At 52.9% G+C, this 21,172-nt stretch overlaps 1 protein-coding gene across 3 annotated transcripts in view; it reads right to left on the bottom strand.

Moving 5' to 3' along the window:
* Positions 1–831: 831 nt before the first annotated feature.
* Hmcn2 (hemicentin 2) overlaps positions 832–21,172 on the bottom strand; it is a 152,281-nt gene continuing 131,940 nt past the window's right edge. For 2 of the 3 annotated variants that reach the window (XM_050155357.1, XM_050155358.1), the window contains 12 exons: positions 15,853–16,122; positions 10,542–10,691; positions 8,790–8,927; positions 8,571–8,692; positions 8,054–8,291; positions 6,823–6,885; positions 5,970–6,104; positions 4,786–4,914; positions 3,692–4,012; positions 2,973–3,092; positions 2,321–2,447; positions 832–1,541 (listed from right to left, as the gene is read on the bottom strand). In XM_050155357.1, coding sequence (XP_050011314.1) covers positions 1,196–1,541; positions 2,321–2,447; positions 2,973–3,092; positions 3,692–4,012; positions 4,786–4,914; positions 5,970–6,104; positions 6,823–6,885; positions 8,054–8,291; positions 8,571–8,692; positions 8,790–8,927; positions 10,542–10,691; positions 15,853–16,122 — 2,159 coding nt within the window. In that variant the 3' untranslated portion in view covers positions 832–1,195. Of the gene's footprint in view, positions 1,542–2,320; positions 2,448–2,972; positions 3,093–3,691; positions 4,013–4,785; positions 4,915–5,969; positions 6,105–6,591; positions 6,712–6,822; positions 6,886–8,053; positions 8,292–8,570; positions 8,693–8,789; positions 8,928–10,541; positions 10,692–15,852; positions 16,123–21,172 lie in introns of all 3 variants that reach the window. The other variant, XM_050155359.1, reaches the window with a different exon arrangement.

Here is a 21,172-nt window from a genome sequence, read left to right as displayed (position 1 = left end):
GCAGGATTCCACTTGCCACTGCCACCTCAACGCTGGGATTACAAGCTTGGGTCGCCATGCCAGTATGCGGTTTCTAGGATTCGAACTTGAGCTTGCTGGCAAGGTTACCAAAGCTGCCGTCCCCTCAGCCCATTTCCCCCTCAACAGTCCGCATCCACACAAAATCGTGTAGTCTGTTTGCTTGCTGTAGCTGATTTGCGAATTACTTCACAGTTGAGTTTTGTTTTGTTGTTCTGGTTTTTTTTTTTTTTTAAGTCAGCTAATTCGTTCACTCACTGGCACCAGAAGTGATTTTGTAAAAACCAACCCTGTGCTCAAGGTCTCATGTTCTAGTGACAAGATTCACAAACAACAGAGGAATGGAGCCAAGTGTGTGCCTGCCAGTTAGACAAGGGTGCTAGGGAGCAGGAAAACCTGCTACCATTGTTTTGAGGCAGGGTCTCTCTTGTAGTCCAGGCTAATCCACTATGCAGAGGAGGATGACCTAACTCCCTGCCTCTGCCTCCCTAGTACTGGGATTAAGGGTATGTGCCATCATGCATGGTGATTTAAAATTATTCTTGAGAATTAATATACCAAGTTTTTGCTAACACAGGTTGGTGTCCATGAAGAACATTCAAGTTTCATTAATCCCCCCACAGCTCTGTGGGGGAAGGGAGGCCCTGCTGAGCTGCTCTGTTTTACACCAAACCAACACCCGAGCTAGTGATGGAGACCTTGTGATTCCTAAGGTCAAGGATCTGTTAGAGCCAGCAGCTGGGGTCACAGCAGGGGCTGGTCACCTCCCTCCCAGGGCCTTCCGCAGCAAGGTAAAATAACTCGGCAAAGCTATCAAGTCAGTAAAAAAAAGTTTTTATATTATACACACTCCCTGTGGTCAGGTCAGTGTCAGCCCCTGTAATCCCTACTGGGTCTGTCTTCTTTGGGGTCCTGGACCCCTGAGACCTTGTTCAGCTCCCCGTTGAGATTTGAGGCAGGCTAGGATTGGGCCTGCACAAAGGGCTTTGCCACCAAGGGGTAGCCCTCTCTGCCCTGGGGCCAAGGTCCTGTGCACAGCCGTGTTTACTGAAGATCTCGCTGACGCAAGGGGCGGGAGAAGAGGACATTCCTCTTATCACTGCAGGTGTCATGGGCAAGGGCCGCCCTGTTCCTCCCTGTGAGGTCGTGGTGGACCTGCAACTCTGGCTTTGCTTGCTCAGTATGGGTAGGGCGACACCGCAATTAGCAGGACATAGACACTCTGGTGGCGCGGTGCCGCTGCACGTACGGTCATGCGGTAGAGGCCAGCGCGGGTGAGCGCCTGGCGGGTATAGATCGCCCCTTGTCCAGCACGCAGCTGGCGCAGAGCAAAGGGGCTTCGCGGGTCCTGCTCCAGCACCGTGAGCTCTGTACGGTTGGCAGGGACGCCGACCTCGGAGAAGGTGGCCAGGCGCGCCACATCATGGTGGGCGCGCACGCCAAGGGGCAGCGGCAACAGGCGGTACTGTAGTGTGGACGGGCTGCTGGCACTGCAGTCCTGCGAGCAGCGGCGGAAGCAGGTCCTGTGGGTGGCAGAGACACGCTCATGTGACTGCCACCTAGTACTCCTCAACCCCGAATACCTTGCCTACAGGTGCCACTATTAGCCTGTTTCAGAGATGAGCAAACTGAGACACCAGATAGGGCCGTCTCCCCTCTAGCATTTCCTTCCTCCTCTCCTTCCTGGTCCAAAGCCCAGGGCAGCTCAGAAGGCACACAGCAGTGGTAGAACTCAGCTGCTCAGGTCCACTCAGCGGTGCCCAGAGGAGAGAAGCCTGGGGCTGAGCCACATGCCTAGACTCCTAGCGTAGTAGAGGCTCAAAGACACATGGTCAGCTTTGTAGGAGTCTCCTCCACTGCCTGCCTCATTTTCTCTCTGGAGGGTCTCATGCCCCACGAGTACAAGCCGTCTGACCCAAGTACTCAGGTCTTTGTGAACATAGTGAGCTGAGAGTCCCAGAGTCGGTGAGATTCCTCTAATTTCTATGTTTCTGGGTGCTTTCTCTCCGAGGTTATGTGTGTAGAAGGGAGGGTGCATTCTCTGTCCCGGAGAGCACACCACACAAGGCGCCCGGATCACCACGCACAGGAGGCAAGCTCGTCTCCACCTGGGTACAGGTTTGCCAGGTGTGCCAGCACTTTACACCCGCCCCTGCCCAGGATTCCTGGCAGGACAGCTAACCCTGGCCTTGGGAAGACTTCCTGGAGGTGGGGGGTCCAGGCATAGGGGAGCTGTAGGAGAGGCCCTGGGAGTATGTGTGTGCCCCACCTCCTGTACTTTGCTAGTTAGGCCCTTTCTTACCCAGGGCTGGAGCCCTGCCGGTAAGCGGTCGGACAGGGTGTGTCCACACACTGGAAGCTGCCTCGGGTGTTGAAGCACATCTGGCCAGGCCCACACTCGATGCCATCTTCCTCACACTCGTTGATGTCTGAGCAGTAGGGTGCAGTGGGAGATAGAACGTGGGAGGGGAGAGCAGAGGAAGCCCGGAGGCCCAGGAGTCAGAGACTAGCCTTCTGTGGGCGGAGCCCTGAGGATAGACCCCCTTCCCCACACTCTCATCTTCCCAGGGTGTGTCTTTACAGGGCAGGGCTTGTAGGGACTTCCTGCTATCAGCTGGAGAACTTGGAAGGGTAGTGACACTAGCCTCCCCTCTGGGTCTTTACCAGTGGCCATCCCTCCTGTCTATTCTCTGCATGGCAGAGGGCAAGGGTGAACAGGGAGGATCCCCCTCCACAGGTCTGAGAAGCAGCTGGACCAGCCCCAGGCCTTGCGCATCCTGGAAGGTTCTTGGGCTAACATTAGAGGCCATTATAACACCCACCAGCAGTAGTACCACCCTCTTCCTGTCTCACTTCAACCATCAGAAAGGCGAGATTCAGAGACCGGAGGAAAATAGCCCAGGGACACACAGCACAGCTTGTGGAGGGGTGTGGACTGGCCCTGGCTGGCTCACCCTGGCAATTCTTCCCACTGGGGAGGAGGCGGTAGCCAGAGGGGCAGAGGCAATAGTAGCTGCCCTCTGTGTTTTGGCAGGCATGCTGGCACAGGCTCCTCACACGGCACTCGTCAAGGTCTGGTCCGGGTGGGGGGATAGAACAGAAGTGCTGAGTCAGATTGCCAAGAGGCCAAGAGCTCTGAGACCCATCAGGGAAGGTCCCCGCTCCAGGCAACCCCTCCCCTGCCTGCCCCACCCAGGCCTGCTGCACGCGGCTGGTGGAGTGTGTGGAAGCTCTATCGCCTCCATCACCGAGGCAAGAGGAGGGGCCATTCTCTTGAGAGTCCTGTCCCAGGCAGAGGCACAGGGCCCCTCTGTGCAGTCAGCCCTCCTTGCACAGTGTCCATAGACTGCACCCCTGCTCCCACACCCCTCATGGTACCTTCACATCCAAGAGAACTTTCACTCCCCAAACCTCTCTCCCTCAAGAGGAGTGTTTCTCAAAGTGCATTTTTCTCAGGCGTCTTTCTAGGAGGGGCCTCCCTCTGGACAAAGCACCCCAAAGTCAAACGACCATGCCAGTAGCCCTCTTGGGATTGCTTTGGTCCATCAGTATGACACGGCTCTGCCCCTCACTTACAGCATTCCCCCTCCCCCCATCTCACTTTATCCATGAGTGCTGGGATTCTGAGTTTGCCCAGCTCCATGCCCAGCCTAGGAGCCCAGGCCCACCTTACCTGTACACACACCGTTCTGCCTTATGAAGCCAGCTGGGCACCAGGCCCTTCCCACACTGCTCAGGGCTCCAGAACCAGGCCGGAGGGAGACCCAGGCATGGTAGGAGCCACTGGGCCTGGGTATCCGAGACCGAAGCCAGGACACAAATGGGCTCCGGAGGCTGACAGTGGTGATATTTTGATTGTTTCGTTCCAATGGGGCGCAGGTCCTGTCATCCCGTAGGAGGATCTGGCCCGGCGGGCATAGGCATCGGTAGCTACCCTGGAGGTTGTGGCACTGGTAGGCACAGGGTGTGGGCAGCTGTAGGCACTCATTGATGTCTGTGGAGGAAGCCAGGTGGGATGTGAGGGATAGGGTGCTCTGTGGCTGCCTTTGCTTCAGCTGTCCCCATATATCTTTTTTTTTGAAACAGAGTCTTGCTCAGAATGCTTCTAAACTCATGATCCTCCTGCCTCTGTCTCCTGAGTGTTGAGATGAGAGGCATGTGCCTCTGTGCCTGGCTCCAGCTGCCCCTTCCTGCCATCTTCCCAGAATTCAATGCTTTGCACACTACACAGATGTTTCCTTCACGCTGGCCTCCTGAGGATCCCTCTACCAGCATATCCTCTGACCCTATGACTGTAAATCAGGGGACACCTCCTCTCTTTGAGCACCCCAGGGCTGCAGTCAGGGACAAAATCACCTCCCAGCTCTGAGCACCCTAGGGGTGCAGCCAGGGACCACCTCCCCACTCTGAGCACCCCAGGGCTGCAGTCAGGGGACACCTCCCAGCTCTGAGCATCCAGGGCTGCAATCAGGGGCCACCTCCCAGCTCTGGGCTCTCAGGGCTGCATTCAGGGGCCACCTGCCAGCTCTGAGCATCACCCCAGGCTATAGAGTCCCACAGCCCTTAGTGATAGTCATCTGTTCTACCCCCTTTGCCTGTCTGAGGTCCTGTCCTGTCTTCACCTCTTCCCCCTCTGGCATCCACAGATCTGGTGGCCTCAGTTGCTGCTTCAATCCCTCCCAGACTCACCAGACCATAAATGCTCTTTGTTCTGAGCCAGGGCTGAGTGAGACACAGGATGCAGGGAGGGGTTGGCTGTCCCCTTACCTAGGCAAGGAAGGCCATGGCCTTGTTGGCGGTACCCCCTGGGGCAGCTGCAATAGTGGCCACCCGGAGTGTTCTCACAGAGTTGATTGTAGTGACACTCATCCAGCTGCTCCAGACATTCGTCCACATCTGGGGAGGCACGGTTATGGAAGCGGTTTGGCCCAGAGGCCTCCTCCAGGGGTGTACCCTCCCACTTCACAGCAAGGCTTCATCTGTCTAGTGTCTCATTTTCTAATGGTGATTGCACAAGGCTGCATGCCGGCACTTCCCATTCTGCCTGCGACCCAGGTCAGAAAGCAGCAGGCCCCCGGCACCAGAGAGAGGAAGGGGCTTAGGATGTGGGTTCCAGCTGAGCTCTCAGTATTCTAGGCCCTGGTAGGCAACAGTCCTTTCTGATTCTCAAGCTCCTCATGTGTAAGGGGTAAGAAGAGACCTTCTTCATGTTGCGTTGGCAAGGGAGTCATGTGTGCAAAAGATTTAAAGACTCAGTATATAGGAAGAGATGGAGGGAGGGAAGAGGCAGGAGGGAAGAGGGACAGAGGAAAGAAAAGAGAGGAAGGGGCTGAGAGGGAGGGGGAAAGAATCTCTTAAGACCCAGAAACTTCCTGAAACTTAAAGATTCACAAATCTCTCCCTCTGGGCTCTATGAACAGTAAATGGTTGCCAAGGAAGAGGAGACCCAGGCTGGGATGGGCTCCATGAGTCACTATGTTCTTGCAAGTAGCCCTTCACCCTTCCTTCCTCTGTAAGTAGCTCCCCAAATCACTGGTTCACTACGCTAGACTTGAAGGAATTGTTCCTTTGTCTGATCTGAGATGAACAGATGTTTGATCAAGTCTGCCCAGCAAAACATCACATGACATGGATGAACCCAGTGCCTTGAAACCATAGAATGATAGAGGTCCCCCACCCAGGGGCAGCACGTGAATGTCAGTGTGCAGTCAGATGCACAGAGGCTGTCTGGAAGCTGTGCTGAGAAGGACCTGGACCACGATGTGGGGTGGGGGGTCACAGGAAATGGCTTACTCCCTCCTTCGTCAACCATAGGTGGGCAGGGGTCAAGAATAGAAAAGACAGGACCCCAGCTCTGGGCTTCTGCCAAGAGTGCTCTAGATGCTCTGAATCCCAGCGACACTCTCTGGGCTCTGGGAGTATGACCAGGCCCTGCCTTGTGTCCCGGTCACCTTCACAACCCTTTCCATCAGCAGTGACCCGGAAGCCAGGTCTACAGTCAGGGAGGCAGGTATAGGTTCCGAGCAGGTTCACACAGCGCTGCCCCTCCTGGCAGAGGTGGGCATCTCCCACACATTCATCCACATCTGTGGGCAAAGCACACAAGGGGCCATGTGAGCATGTGCCCTCCCGGAAGCCATCCTTACACCCTGGCCTAAGCCACTGGTACAGCCTTGAACCTGGCATAAAGGTTCCCCCAGCCCATAGTTGCAATGGAAGGCTGTAGACCGTGTCCCCATGAAGCCAGGCTAGAAAGCCAAGGGAGACTTGGTTGGTCCAGGCCCAGCTGCTGGGAGTGAGAGGTGAGGGCATGGTCAGTCTCAGGACCTGTTGTTCAGTTATTACTCAGAAAATTAGAACAGGGCTACCAAGACTTGAAGCTGCTGTGGAGAGACATTCTGGGCTTGAGTGTCCCGTGTTTGTCCTGGGGGTCCTCACCATCTCTCCACCTGAGCGTCAGTATCTTCTGGAAAATGCTACCTCCACAGTATGCGCTTCCCTCTGGGGTCCGGCCCTGAGGAGACGGCTGCACCCTGGGCCGCCACTGACTAGCGCTGTCCCTGGGTTGCTCACCTCTATAGTGCCTGTGGTCCCAGGCCAGGGTGAAGCCAGGGGGGCAGGAGCAGAAGTGACCAGGGGCATTGTGACAGCTATGGGAGCAGGGGCTGGGACCCCCCAAGCATTCATTCTTGTCTGGGGTGGAGACACAAGACCATGTTCACAGGCTCCCCTGCCCGCTGGCTGGGGCAGTTGTGCACCCCAGGAGAGGCCAACTTTGTTCATAAGGCCCTGGGAAGGACTCACCCACACAAAATGCTCCCTGGGAGTTCAGCTCAAAGCCCTCAGGACAGCCAACCTCATTTTCTTCTGTAAGGCAAAAGAGGGTGACTCTAAGGGAATCAGTTTCCCAGGGCATCTTGGGCTTGCTCCTTGGGCTGGGACAGGCCGTGGCCCCTGGCTGGGAGCTCAACCCTAGGCTTGAACCGGACACGTGACACTAAGGCAGCTGGCTGGCTCCTGGCCCAGGTTTGTTAGAGGTGGTGGCAGTGGGACATGCCTGGTCTTGTAGATGTGCCCTGGGGGCTCTCGAGGGAAGCTAGGCAGGCAAACTCAGGAGAAACCATTAGAGAAAAGTAGACTATTCAAGCTGGCGTGTGCAAAACTGTGCTCAGGGGAACCCAGCAGTCATGCGCAGAGGGTCGCTGGGGCCTTCGACAGCCACCAAGAGTGCAACTGTGCGGTCATCCTCAGACAGGGGGCCACTGGGGAGCAGTTAGAGCTCTGGGGTAAGCGCCTTGACTGTTCCTCTAGAGCCCTGGGAGTGAGCAGCTCTCTGCTCTGCTCACAGCACAGCTGGGAACCAGGGCATTCCCCTCAGGCCCACAGCTGGAAAATAGTGCAGACAGGATCTGAATCAGGGTGAATTGGCTCCATAACCCTGCTCTCCCCAGCGCTCCTTGATCACTGGAAAATCTCTTATGACCTTAAGCAAGGATAAGGAACTTTGTTGTTGTTTTGTTTTTTCGAGACAGGGTTTCTCTGTGTAGCTTTGGAGCCTGTCCTGTCACTAGCTCTGTAGACCAGGCTGGTCTTGAACTCACAGAGACCCACCAGCCTCTGCCTCACAAGAGCTGGGATTAAAGGCGTGCCCACCGTTCGGTGATAAGGACATTTTAAAGCATCCCTTGTCTGTGACTACCTGGAATGCTCAGGTAGGTCACCAGAGGTTGCAACCATGGGAGCCTTTGGTGCAGGCACCTTCAGAGAAGGGAGTCGGGTGTGGTCTAGGCTTGGAGCATGGAATGCAACTCGGGTCTAGGCAAAGGCTTCAGAGGTCTAGGTAGGAGTGGCCTGAGGAGGGGAACAGTCCCTGCTAGAGTGGGAGGGCCCAGGCTGGAAAAGGCAGAGGAAGAGGTAAGCTGTTGCCTCAGTCATGCCCTTGTCCCCAGCCTGTGCTTAGTGCAAATGGCCATTTGAATTTGGGGCCCTGGCAGGTCTTAGCTGGTACGGTGGAGGTAGGATTCTGGGGCCTCACCAGCTTGCAGGGCCGTGGTGAGCTGGAAGCGCAGGGCCTCTGCCTCAGGGTCGAAGGCCGAGCTGATAGATGAGGCCCGGAGGTGCTGCACCAGCTGGGGCTGGGGACCCCGGGCCTCATCATACTGGATGCTATGGTTGCAACGCAGAGAGGCTGGGAGGCCATCGTGGAGGAAGCGCTGTGTGGAGCCCACGAAGAGCTGGCCAGGCCCTGTCTGCACGTAGTGTTCCTGGAAGTCCTGGGGGAGTGGGAAGTGGGAGTCCACTTTAGAGCAGCCAGGAAGCAGGGTGCTATAAGGAGAGCACTGGGTAAGCCTTTGCTTCTTCTGCCAAGCAGCTGGCAGCCAGGGGCAGCACCATGCCTGTGATGTTCTTGTTAACGGAGTGAGTGGGAGGAATGCTCGCTTCTGAGAGACAGCTTCTACTTGAGACCTGTTGTAACCCGCTTCTGGGGTGTGAGGAAGGCAAGCGGGCCCGTCTGCTCAGGGTGGAAGGATGGAGCAGCCCCAAGCTCGTACCTGCACTTGCAGATGGGCATCGGCCAGGCTCTCCGGGATCATGCCATTGACCGTCACGTCCAGGAGCAGGAGTCCGTCAGGATCCAGGCCCCGAGCCACCTGGGTCATTGTGAGCAGCTCCCCTGCAAGCCATCCCCACCCAGTCTGGAGTCATCTCAGAAGCAGTCCTGGGCGCTCTCAGGCCCTGCCTCTAGCCACCTCCGAGAAGACCATGCTCACCTGTAGAAAATTCCATGTGCGATTCCTGCTGGAAGCTGCCGCCCGTCAGGGAATAGCCATTCAAGGCCCTTCCACTCTCTCTAGCCAGGGCCCAGTAGATGGGCGCAATGGTGACCACTAGCACCCGCATCAGAGGTCCTGGATACAGCAGAATGCAGAAGCCACGTTAGGGCTGGAGCCTTGGGGCAGTCCCTCTCCTGACAGATCCCTCCGTGGCTTCCCTTTGCTTCAGCAGGCGCAGCTTTCCCTCCCTGTTCATGCTTAGCCTAGTAACTACCCACGCCAGTGTATTTTTAGCAGACCCTGGGGGGCAGCAAAATCAAACATATACTTTATGGTGCAGTTACAAGAGCAAATATAATAAAGAGATGCATGGGATGGGACGTTTAGCCACATTCAGCAAATGCAGATGGGTGGTCCCATGGCTCCTGGGATGCTACAGGCTGTCACTACACACTGGTTGGGACGAGTAGATGATCAACCAAGTTTTGTGTGTTGTGGACAACTTCTGCTAGAGCCCAGGAGAGGAAGAATGTTCTGAGCTCCTGACTGCCCTGGGCAGGGAGTCTGAGAACCTCATGTGACATCTGGACCTCTTTGGGCTAGGAGGGGTCACAGGCTGGGCTAGGGGAGCATTGCCCATTTAAGTTTCCTCAGGGTCAGGGACAGTGGCGGCAGGTGATGGGGTGACAGGAGAGAGTTAGATCCCTTGAGGGTGGGCAGGATCTTTCCAGCTACTCAGGGCCTTTGTGCCACAAACCTCAAGCTCACTGGGCCTGGGCCTACACATTTCTCCCTAGCTTCCGCAGCTGGAAGCAGTGGTCACACCTAGGCAGTCATCTCGCTTAACTTGGTTTCTGTTGACAGTGCCTCAGTCTGGTCGTTAAGGGGCTGGAAAGAGGCCTCCAGTCAAGAGCATTTGTTGTTCTTGCAGAGAATCTGGATTCAACTCCCAGCACTCACATGGGGGTTCAAAACCGCCTGTAACTCCAGTTCCAGGGGACCTGATGGCCTTTTCTGGCCTCTGCTGGCACCACCAGCATGCACATGGTTGTGCACACAAATATGCGTGCAAAACATTTGTATACATAAAATAAAAATAAGTGACTCTAAAAAAAGAAAAAAAGAAAGGAAGAAAGGAAAGGGAGGAAGATGAAGAAAGAAAGAAAGAAAGAAAGAAAGAAAGAAAGAAAGAAAGAAAGAAAGAAAAGAACCAAACAGAACCAACATCTGAGGAACAGGTGGTTTCTGAATTGCTGATCCTACTCTTGGCTCAGCCTTTCTTTGCATTGGGTCCCCCAGAAGAGGACCTGGGTCCCCTGTGTGAGACTCCTGGACTTTCTGCTCGGGACATCCTGCTTCCTAAATCTCTGAGCAAGTGCACGCCTCTTGCTTCTTAGATGATGGAACATTGCACCTTTCCATCTGTCTGTCCCCTCCAGCTCATGTCTGTTGATCGTTTCTGGTGATTCTTCACTTTGCTACCAGCTTTGGGGGGGGGTGTTAAAGCGCCCTCCCCAAGTGTAAGTGGCATCCCCCATCCTCCTCTGCGCTCTGATGTGATATTCTGCTCATACCGTGCTCTCCCTGTGTGATGTCACATGCAGAGGCTTTGTTTCATGATAGTGGCAGGGGGTGGGAGCCTGGGGGCAGGAGAGGGACTCAGCTCTTCGAGGCAGCCCTATCTCTGGGTACCAGACCTTGATGAAGTTGCCCTGTGGGTCCAGCATGTGTCCCAGGGCCCTCACATACCCACGCTTGCTGGTACGTGGCTGATGCTGCTCCAGATGGTAGGCAGCCCAGAACTGCCCTCCTGGTGCACACTGGTGTTGAGAGTAGCCATACCAAGTTCCTGACCATTGATGACCCCGATCAAGCTGCCGCGGCTGCCCCGGGGCTCCCCTGTGTGGCAGGACACAAACAAGAGTGACACAAACTGTCCCTCCATGCAGAGGCACTGCTACCCTTCCACCATTCCCATTTCATCAAAGAAACCGAGGTTCACAAAGGACCTGTGACTTGTCCAAAGACACGGAGCTAATAGTAATAGACTCAAGGCGTAGAAGATCTTGGCTCTAAAACAAAGGAGACAGCCTGGGGAGATGGCTCAGCCGGTTAAGTGCTTGTCATGCAAGCCTGCAGACCTGTGTTTCATCTCCAGAACCCACATAAAAATGCCCACCATGGTGGCATCCACTTGTAATCCTGGTGCTGGGGAGGCAGAGATGGCTCCCTGGGGGCTTACTGGCTGGCTCAGCCTAGTGGGCTCAGGGAAAGATCTGTAAGGTGGCCAGATCCTGGGAGTGACCCAAGCTGTCATGTGGCCTACATCTGCACCCACATACACATGTACCCCCCCACACAATGCACCTGCACGCATGCTTACACACATATAAAAAAAAGCCAGGCAAGTTAGGTCCCTAGGTCGCATCAAATTTGTTTGTCTATAAAATGAGGAGGTGGGTTCACAGACACACAGAAGGCCTCTTGGTCTCAAAATTGCCAGGAGCTATGATAACAGGGGCTGGCATTCTATAGGAACAGGGCACCGTGCCAAGAACTGAGTACCATCACCAGGGTATCTTCATTCCATCAGTGGTCCTGGCTCTAGCTGGCATGGGCCAGCTGCCCAAGGCTGCCAGGCAGTCCTATCAGACAACGCTCTCTTGCACAAATCCAACAAATGACACAGGCCCATGGGGCCCCTGCTTCCTCTGCCTAATGAACCAGCTGCCTCCTTTGGGCAGATGGCCTTCCAGGGGGCACCAGACAGAGGGAGCCTGGCTCTCTGCTCACCAGCCCTCAGGGGAAATTAACAAAGAAATAACACAGAACATTCCATGGCCAGGATCTTAAATGACCAATCAGGACCAGCTAACACCAGTTCTAGGAAATGCAGCCCTCGGCTGGGGCTGATGCCCATCTGCAATGTTTCTCATCAATATCTGTTTCATAACAGGAGATGGGGAGGGAGCTGGCATCTGCAGGGAGGAAGATGAGAGCATGACCCAGATCCCTGGAGGCCAAGAAGCTTAGTGCACTGGAGTGGTGGCCTCAGCAGCCTCTTGTCATTGTCATTTCCCCCATCCCCACTACAGCCAGGGCTAGAACACGAACCTACATCATTTCACCCATGGGGCAGAAAGAATAAAGCAGCAGGGGGTCTCAAAAACTTTGAACTACAGATGGGGCGGGAGAATTCAGTGCTTGCCCAGTGGTTCCACCCCCAGGACTGCAGAACTAAAACCGAGCAAACAAATGAAACAACAGCAACAACAAACAAACAAAACAGGGGTTGCCGGGTGGTGGTGGTGGTGGTGCACATGCCTGTAATCCCAGCACTCGGGAGGCAGAGGCAGGAGGATCTCTGTGAGTTCGAGGCCAGCTTGGTCTACTGAGTTGGTTCCAGGACAGACTCCAAAGCAACACAGAGAAACCCTGTCTCAAAAAACCAACCAACCAACCAACCAACCAACCAAACAAACAAACAAACAAAACAAAAAGCAACAAAACAAAACAGGGGCTGGGATGAGGAGATGACTCAGTGTGTGAAGTCCTTGCTGCACAAGTGTGAGGGTCTGAGCTAGGATGCACTCCCACCAAAGCCTGGCATAGCCACACATGCCTGTAACCCTAGTACTGTGAAGAGAAAGGGGGGAAGGAAAAGCAGATCCCTGGAGTTTGACGGCCAGATGGTCTAGGTAACCAGTGAACACTGGGTCAGTGACAGACCCTGTCACAAAGGCTGGAGCGATGGCCACATAGTTAAGAGCATGTACTGCTCCTCCAGAGGACCAGAGGTCAGTTCCCAGCATCCACACCAGGCAACTCACAGCCATCTGTGACTCCAGCTCCAAGGAATCCAGGACCCTCTTCTGGCTTCTGCAGGCACGTGGGACACATTGATTCACACAGGCACACACACATGTACATAAATAAAAACAAATAAAATAAAACCTTTTTTTAAAGGGTTGGAAAACAGGGAAGACACTCAATGTTGACTCTGTTTCTTCATCTACACACACACACACACAGAGAGAGAGAGAGAGAGAGAGAGAGAGAGAGAGAGAGAGAGAGAGAGAGAGAGAGAGAGACTTCAAAATTCCTTTGTATAACAAAACTCCTTGAAGGAACTTAAACCAGGGAAAACCTGAAGTCCCCTATATGGAGAAGGTAGCTGCTGTGTGGACGTGGGAACGGGAGGCTGAAGTTCCCCAAATGGAGAAGGTGGCCACTGTGTGGACGTGGATTGGGGGCAGTGAAGTCCCCCACATAGAGAGGGTGCTTCTGTGTGGATGTGGGGTGGGGGAGGGGGTGAAGTCCCTCATATGGAGAGGGTGACCACTGTGCAGACGTGGGTTGGGGGCAGTGAAGTCCCCCATATGGAGAGAGTGCTGCTGTGTGGATGTGGGGCGGGAGGTGGTGAGGTAGGAAGGGACTGTTTGTTTCTCACATCTAAGACAAATGTGGATGGAAACACCCTGTGCAATGAGTTGAAGCCAATAAAGATGTATCTCCAGGCAGATTATCATGGAATGTCATCCAAGACAGGACAAGTTTTAAAGCTAGGGTATACATTTTATAGGAAGCAAGAGCACATCAATTTACAAATAAAGAGAAACCAACAAAAACTGGAGCCAGACTTGGTGGCTTGTGCCTGTACCAGCACTGGGAGGAAGCTGAGGTAGGAGGATTGCTATGAGATCTAGGGCCAGCCTGGGCTGCAGAGTGAGACAAAACTAAAGCTAAACTAAATCACCAGAATTACCTAAGCATGGGGGAAAAGAGCCAACTCCACAAAATTGTCCTGTGACCTCTACCTATGTGCTGTGACATGTACCCCACACACAACACATGAAACATTTAAAAAGAATCGCCTAAGCACTTTCTGGTAAATGAATTGTGGTTAATAACTACTTTTCTGATTTCTGGCCTTTCTGTAGTTAGCATATATGAAGGAAAACAGCTATTTCCACTAAATAAGAGCTGCAATGGCTTGAGTCCTTCTCTCTGCCTTCTCTTCCACCTTCTGATGATCTACCCCTGGGACCTCACTTACAAATGGGGTCTTCACAGAGGATAGCACACGGCAATGAGGACATCAGGGTGAGCCTGGTCCAGTATGCCTGGAGGCTTTGTAAAAAACAGGAAATTGGAGGCGGTCTTAGTCAGTGCTCTGTTGCTATGACAGGACACCATGACCAAGGCAGTTCTAATTGGGGGCTCAATTACAGTTTTAGAGGCTTAGTTCATGATTGTCATGGCGGGAAGCAGACAAGGCACTGGAGCAATAGCTGAGAGCTTTACATCCTGATCCACAGGCATCTGGCAGAGAGAGGGAGAGAGAGAGAGAGAGAGAGAGAGAGAGAGAGAGAGAGAGAGAGAGAGAGAGAGAGAGAGAGAGAGAGAGAGAGAGAGAGAGAGAGAGAGAGACATGAGGTGGGCTTCTGAAACCTCAAAGCCCACAGCCCAATGGCACACCTCCTTCAACAAGGCAAACAGTCCATCAACTGGGGATACAGCATTCAAACACACGAGCCTATGGTGCTCACTCTCATTCAGACGCAGGGAGACTGCCACATGCCACCAAAGGCAGAGACTGGGCAATTCTTACAGCCAATCATAGCCAAAAGACAGCAGAAGCTAAGGGCAGATTCTCCTGTACAAGCCCAGGCGGAAGCAGCCCTTCCAAGGCTCCAATTTTGTATCACCAACCCCTAAAACTGTGATCGTGTTTGTGAGTTAAGCCACAGTCTGTGGAACTCTGCTATGTCCACCTTAGGAACCAGCACAGAGACCATACACAGAGCTTTGTGGCTTGAACTGGGAGCTTGTCACCAGGAGACGGGAAGAGTTGGGACCAAGCTCTGAAAGAGAGGGAAGTTCTTCAGACCTGAAGTCACCATTGAGCCAGCAACTTCCTCTGGGTGTCCAAGAACCATTGAGATGTCTGGGTACATCTGTTAGCATCTTGCCCCTGCTTACAGATGAGGAAACTAGATACTACATTTGCTTGACAAATGTCAAATCCCAATTTCTTAAGAGGTCCTGGCTGGAGAAGGGACCTATGGAGAGAGATTGTGCCACTGGGTGGAGATAGATTGGTAATGTCTGCCATGGACAGGGGTTAGAGAAGGGTTCTATGGAGAAAAAGATTTTGCCATTGCATAAAGATTAGATTGGTGAAGATTCTGATATTGAATGTGGTAATTGATTGGTGATGTCTGTGACAGGGTTAGAGAAGGGTCCTGTGGAAAAATACTATGATGTGTGTATGTGTGTGGAGATGGATTGGTGATGCCTGTCATTGACAGAAGAGGCAATACAAACACACATACCTGAGGCATTTGGTACAGAGGCAGACAATCCAGACACAATATTCTGTGACTTTTCTTTATGTTGGTCTGGGTTGTTTTACTGTGATTTCTCAGGATACCCCTTTTAAATTTTGCTTTGTTTTGTTTTTTTGAGACAGGGTTTCTCCGTTGTAGTCCTGGCTGTCCTGGAATTCACTCTGTAGACCAGGCTGGCCTCGAACTCATAGAGATCCACCTACCTCTGCCTCCAGAGTGTTGGGATTAAAGGTGTTCACCACCACCGCCTACCACCCCTTTTCAATATTAAAGCTTAACCTGACCCTAAGGAGAAGAGGCTGAATTAGGGATCTCTAGATGGCAGGGGTCAGTAGCATCCATGTGATGACATACTATGGCCATGTGTGAGGCTTAGGATGAGCACTGACTCACAGATGTTCATACAAACTCCCTGAAGGCATTATGAGTACTTTTATTTGATTCTGCCCTCTTCATGGGGCCATGGGTATCCAAATGAAGAATGCAGGACAATGCCAAATATCCCAGAATAGCCAGACTCCCTGGCCAAGAGTACCACTCCCTGTGTGGGACATGCTTAGCCCTTCTGAGATTCCATTTCCTCAAACAAGATGTTGCATGCAGGTTTCTCAGCCGGTTCATCCTAGGTTTTAATTTAGTGGAGAACTGGGAAGCTGCCAAGCAGGACATATCCACAAGACTGTGGAGGCCTAGGCAGGGAGACTCCTCACCTCTCACAGCCAGCAACGCCCGGGCTGTGGCAGAGCCCAGAGGGTTGTGTGCGACACACTCATATGCCCCAGCATCTCCAGCTTCTACATGCCCCAGCCATAGGCTCCCATCTGGCAGGGTCCTGAGCCTCTGGCCAGCCTGGAGCGGTCGACCTGCCCGGAGCCACTCGATTGTGGGCACAGGTTCTCCCGTGGCCTGGCACCGCAGCTCCACATCCTCTCCGGACCTCACTGTCAGGTCCCGAGGCTCCATCAGGAACACTGGGGCACCTGTGGGAGGAGGGGGCAGGTTTAGAGCTTGGGATGTGGCTCGCTGGGTAAGAGCACTCACTGTGCAAGCATGAGGAACTGAGTTCAGATCCTCAACTCCCATTTTAATAAGCCAGGCGTGCCCTCCACTCATATTTATTCTCTACACGTTGATCAGTGCAAGGCTCTGTCACAAATGAGACATCTGTATTGTTCCCACCCCCGCCCCAAGGCTCAGGGACCATCATGGAAGACAGGTCAGAAAGCCTGTAAGAGCCAGAGGTCAGGGAGGACCAGAGAAAAGCTGCTCTGTATAGGACAGGACTGCCAAGACCTTGTGCTCTCCGCAGCTGTGGCTGCTTGCATAGGACCAAACCAGCATTCGCACACAGACCCGGATGGGCCTATGAACCCTGCTCCCGATGAGCTGTTGGCAGCTGCTGGCTCTGGAGAGGAGGTTTCCTTTAAGGATGTGGCCCCAGGAGGTTGACCTCGTTCCATCAGATGGCCCCACCCCAGCCCCAGCAGTGTGCATAAATTGGACTCAGTTAAAAAGAAAAGAATACAAAGTTGGGAGTGAGTGGGGAGGGGAATCTTAGCGGAGTTAGCAAGCAGGAGGAGAGGGTGAACACACTCAAAACACACTGCAATCAAATACAAGGGTTATGTTTAAAAAATGCTGATTCTGATTGTATATGCCTGTAACCCCCATGCCGTGGAGGGCAGAGTCAGGAGGATTGCTGGGACTTGCTGGTCATCAGTCTAGTTCCAGTTTCAGTGACAGATCCTGTCTCAAGGGAATAATAAGTAAGACCCCTGACCTTCTCCTCTGAATTTTGCATGCAAATCCACAGGTATGTGCACTTGCACAAACATATGTGCACATACATAATTACACACAAACATATAAATAAAATAATACATATGGTTATAATATATTGATAATATATAAATATTTCTCTCTCTCATAGATATTTCTCTCTCTCTCTCTTAGAGAGAGAGAGAGAGAGAGAGAGAGAGAGAGAGAGTTTGTTTTTAGTCATTCAAGACAGGGTTTCTCTGTGTAGTCCTGGCTGACTTGGAACTCACTCTGCAGACCAGCCTGGTCTCAAACTCAGACATCCGCCTGCCTCTGTCTCCTAAGTACTAGGATTAAAGGCACACACCACCACCGCCTGGCGCACACAAATGACATCAAAGTGATGAGATAGCAGTCTCAGCGTGTGTAGGCATAATCTGTGATGTTCCCATGATGACCATATGGTCATATTCTATGTGCTCGTTTTTTTCACTCCAGTTAGACCACAGCCACCCTCACACGCCATCCGGCATTCACTGTAGGGACTACATAGCAGTCCACTGTTTACTGCTATTGTGATTTCTCTATATGGGGCCCCAATGGTAAAATATTTAGGTCACTTCCAATGATTTACAAACGTCTTCCCTGAGTTACCTGCCTTGAGGGCCCCTGAATGGGTGACCGTTTCCCCTCTGAAACAGGGGCTGATGGCTCCTGTCTCCTCATAGACCCCATCACAGTGACTAAGGCAGAGTAGGAGGGAGGCGCCTGGCTCTGGTGAGGAAGGAGACGATTGGTACCCTAATGCTGTGGGGGAAAGCGCAGAGAGGCCTCTGGTGCTGCTGCGAGCTTTGGGCCTGAGCAAACTGGCACCAGTTGGTTCTCACTGTTGCGGAGGCCAGAGTTCCAAAGTCAGCCTCGCGAGACTGAAGCCAATGTGTAATGACTCTCCTGGCTGGCGGCTGTACCATGCCCGCCTATGCCTCAGCTGACCTCTGAATGTGGCTCGGCAGACATCTAGTCCCCACCTGCCTCTTTAGTAAGAAGCCGTGGCTCCTCTGGGGCCTGCTACGAAAGTCTAGGATGATTTCTAAAGCTCCTGCTTAGTCTGATCCCACTGTGCTCACCACAGGAAGATCAGCCTCGAGGAGCCCCGTCTCCGCTCTGCACGGCCAGTTCTACAAGAGCTGAGCCACTTGTCCCAATAGAGACATAGGTGTGCTCCTGGTGACCTGGATGGGACTCTCCTTACTGAGCTCCTCAAAATCTCCCAACCTGGAAAGGATCCTCTAGGGGACCAGAAGCAAGGGTGGGCACATAGTGGTAAACCGTACAGCCATATAAAGGGAGAGATTCCAACACTATAGGCTGCAGGGAACCAGGGGTCGGCTTAGCCTAGCTGCCTTGGGAGGCATGGTCATAGGTTTTTCAGGTTAGTCCATGGCTCCTTTGGCACAATGTGCCCTCCAGTTCCTAAGAGACCAATGTGCTCCCTCTGGCAATGAAGCATTCAGGCCACTTTGTGGTTCTTTGTGTGTTCCCTGACATGGAAGCTTGAGAGGAAGGACCATTGGTCTTAGACGTTAACCTTGTGTACCCCGTACGACTTGCAAACTTCATTGTATCCTGGCAACTAAAACTGTATCGATCCTGGCCATTGTCATTATAGTCTGTTTCTAATTAAGGTATCAAAAGTCTTATTGCTCTCAGCAACGTTGTCACAGCCTCTGTTAAGCTGTGACCTCTCCAACCTGCCTGATTTAATTCCTTGAGGCCCTGGCCCTATGAGATGACTTTGGCCCGGGAAGCAAGCGTGGGCGCTTACAATGGACGGTGTCGCAGTGTTGTGAGGAGTTCAGACCTGTGACGCGATCCCAGTTAGAGCTTCTCTCTGGTTTTGGTGGAGCTGGAGGTGGATCCCTGGGCCACAAACACACTAGACACGGGCTCTTCAACCAAGCCTGCCCCAGCACAGGGATTTTATACAAGGACTGGGGAGATGGTTCATACACAGAAAATAAAAATTTAAGTCTTAAAAATAAAAAACCAAACAAGGGGGAAAATATCATGCAGCCATGGCTAAGCAAAGTGCCCCCTCCACAAAGTACAAAACTTCAACAAAATGGACAAAAGGAGTTCAGGGCCTAAGAAACTAGCCAAAGACCCATAATACGCAAAAACGCTTTTGGAACTTTGGCTGAGAACATTGGCAGCCTGCAGCCTTTCGCCCAGGACCTGGCTCAGCCCACTCCACATGGCAGCCCCACTGGCTACCGTGAAAACGCCTAGATTTCTATCACCAGGGCCTGGCTGCATTTTCAGCACTGGGAAACACATCCGGAGGCTGAGGTGTGTAGGGTGAGACCGTAGAGCCTGCCAGAAATTTAACAAGGGAAGGGGGTGTGAAGAGGCCTGGGCTGGCTGTTTCCTTATATCCCAGGTGGGGGTGAAGACCATGATCACAATGTCTGGTTGAAGAAGTTTGGCGATGGCCACTTTCGGGTCTTTGGCTGGTGAGTCACACACCTGTGCTTCCCCCTGTGTGGGCCAGCTGTCATGACTGCTTCAGGCTGAGCATTTCCTGGTTCCTGATTGGCCTGGGAGTTTCCACTGCTGCTGGGACCAAATGTGGCTTGCAGCATGATAAAGGGCGGGGTCTCCCGCCAGCCTCCCTCCTCCACAGGGAAGGAGACACAGGATCACCGTCTGGCTTGCTGTGGCCTCTGCAGACACCCCAGAACGCTGAGAAGGCTCAGCATTGTGGGGGAGTCTGAGGCTTCTTGTTTCCCAGCAGGGCTCCCACTATCAGCTTGGGGAGAAGGCTCCCTCCTGAGGAAGTGGGAACAGTTTGTCCCCTCATCAGGCCTAAGGAACCTGTGGAACGATGATGGTCCCCTAAGGGTGTGGGGGAAGTGTGGGTGGCTCTCTGTCTACACTGCATGGGTGTACACAGTGATTTCCACGGTAATTGAAGCACGGTGACTGTCCTAGCAATTCAGCTTCCTGCCTCGCCATTTGTCCCTTCTTCCGTTTTAAAATTTTGACTTAAGTTACATTTACTTATTTAGGGGCTGGGGAGATGGCTCAGTGGTCCAAGATTGCCTACTGTTCTTGCAAATGACTGAATTTGATTCCCAGAATCTATGTCAGGTGACTCATAACCACTTCCAACTCTGGCCTCTGTGGGACCCTGCACTCATATGAGCGTGCGCGCGCGCGCTCACACAGAGTTTAAATTTTAAATCTGTTTTTTTGTATGTTGTGTGGTGGTTGTGGTGATGGTGCATGTGCATATGCTGTGTGTGTTGTGTGTGTCTAGACATGTTCTACACATGTGGGGGTGATAGGATAACTCCTGGGAGTTGGTTTTCTCTTCCACCACATGGGTGCCAGGGACTGAACTTAGGCTGTCATTCTTGGGGGTAAACTAGCCTTCACCCCTTGAGCCATCTCATCAGCCCCACCATTCTTTCCTTTAGCCAGAGAGCAGGGGCTTTTGCTGGGCTTCCTATTATTTTTTGTGAGGTCCTAGCTGTATTTCCAGATGTTGGCTCAGCCTCACCCAGCAGGTCAGATGAGATTTACACTTCCTGATCCTTGGGCCCTAGGAGCCTTGGTCTCCTTTCCCTTCTCCTTCAGTTTTTTCCTGCTGTCTTCTGAGGTTCTGGGCTTCTGACTGTCCTTAGCAAGTGGTGGAGGCACACAGCTTAGAGGCTTTGTTTGTGACCAGGTCCACCCCACCAGTGACAAAAGCCCCTAGCAAACTCAGGATAAAGAGACCCCCAGTGGGACAGACAGCTGTTCACATCAGACAGAGAGAGACTGGGTCAGGTAGGGGGTGGGTGAGGAAGGGTGATTCTCTAGGGTGACTGATCAGTGCCACAAGCAGGGCAAAGAAACCAAAGTGTGGACAGGAAAGGAGGAAGAGAAAAAGAAAGAAGAAACAGACTCTGTATATATGACATATAGAAGTGTCCATGCGTGAGAAACTCTATGAAAGCAATGTGAAATTCATCAGAATTAAAAACTAAGCTAGTGAGGCCACAGGGCATAAGATCAAGATAAAAAGTCCTAGGGTGGGCTGACAGGGTGGTGAGGCAGGTAAAAACACTTGCCACATAAGCCTGACTTTCTGAGAGCCAAGTCTCAGAGCCCATGCGAAAGCCTGCATCTGCAGATCCAGCACTCCTGTGGGCCAGTCAGCCTGGAGCTTACAGCAGTCCACAAAGAAGATGGAAAGAGAACCAACTCCCCAAAACTGTCCTCGGACTT

The sequence above is a fragment of the Alexandromys fortis genome, unplaced genomic scaffold, assembly GCF_014885135.2.
Source record: "Alexandromys fortis isolate MF-2015 unplaced genomic scaffold, M_Fortis_MF-2015_v1.1 scaffold_72, whole genome shotgun sequence".
Lineage (NCBI taxonomy): Eukaryota > Metazoa > Chordata > Mammalia > Rodentia > Cricetidae > Alexandromys > Alexandromys fortis.
The sequence above is the reverse complement of the archived record's forward strand: the minus strand, read 5'-3'. Positions and strand labels throughout refer to the sequence as shown.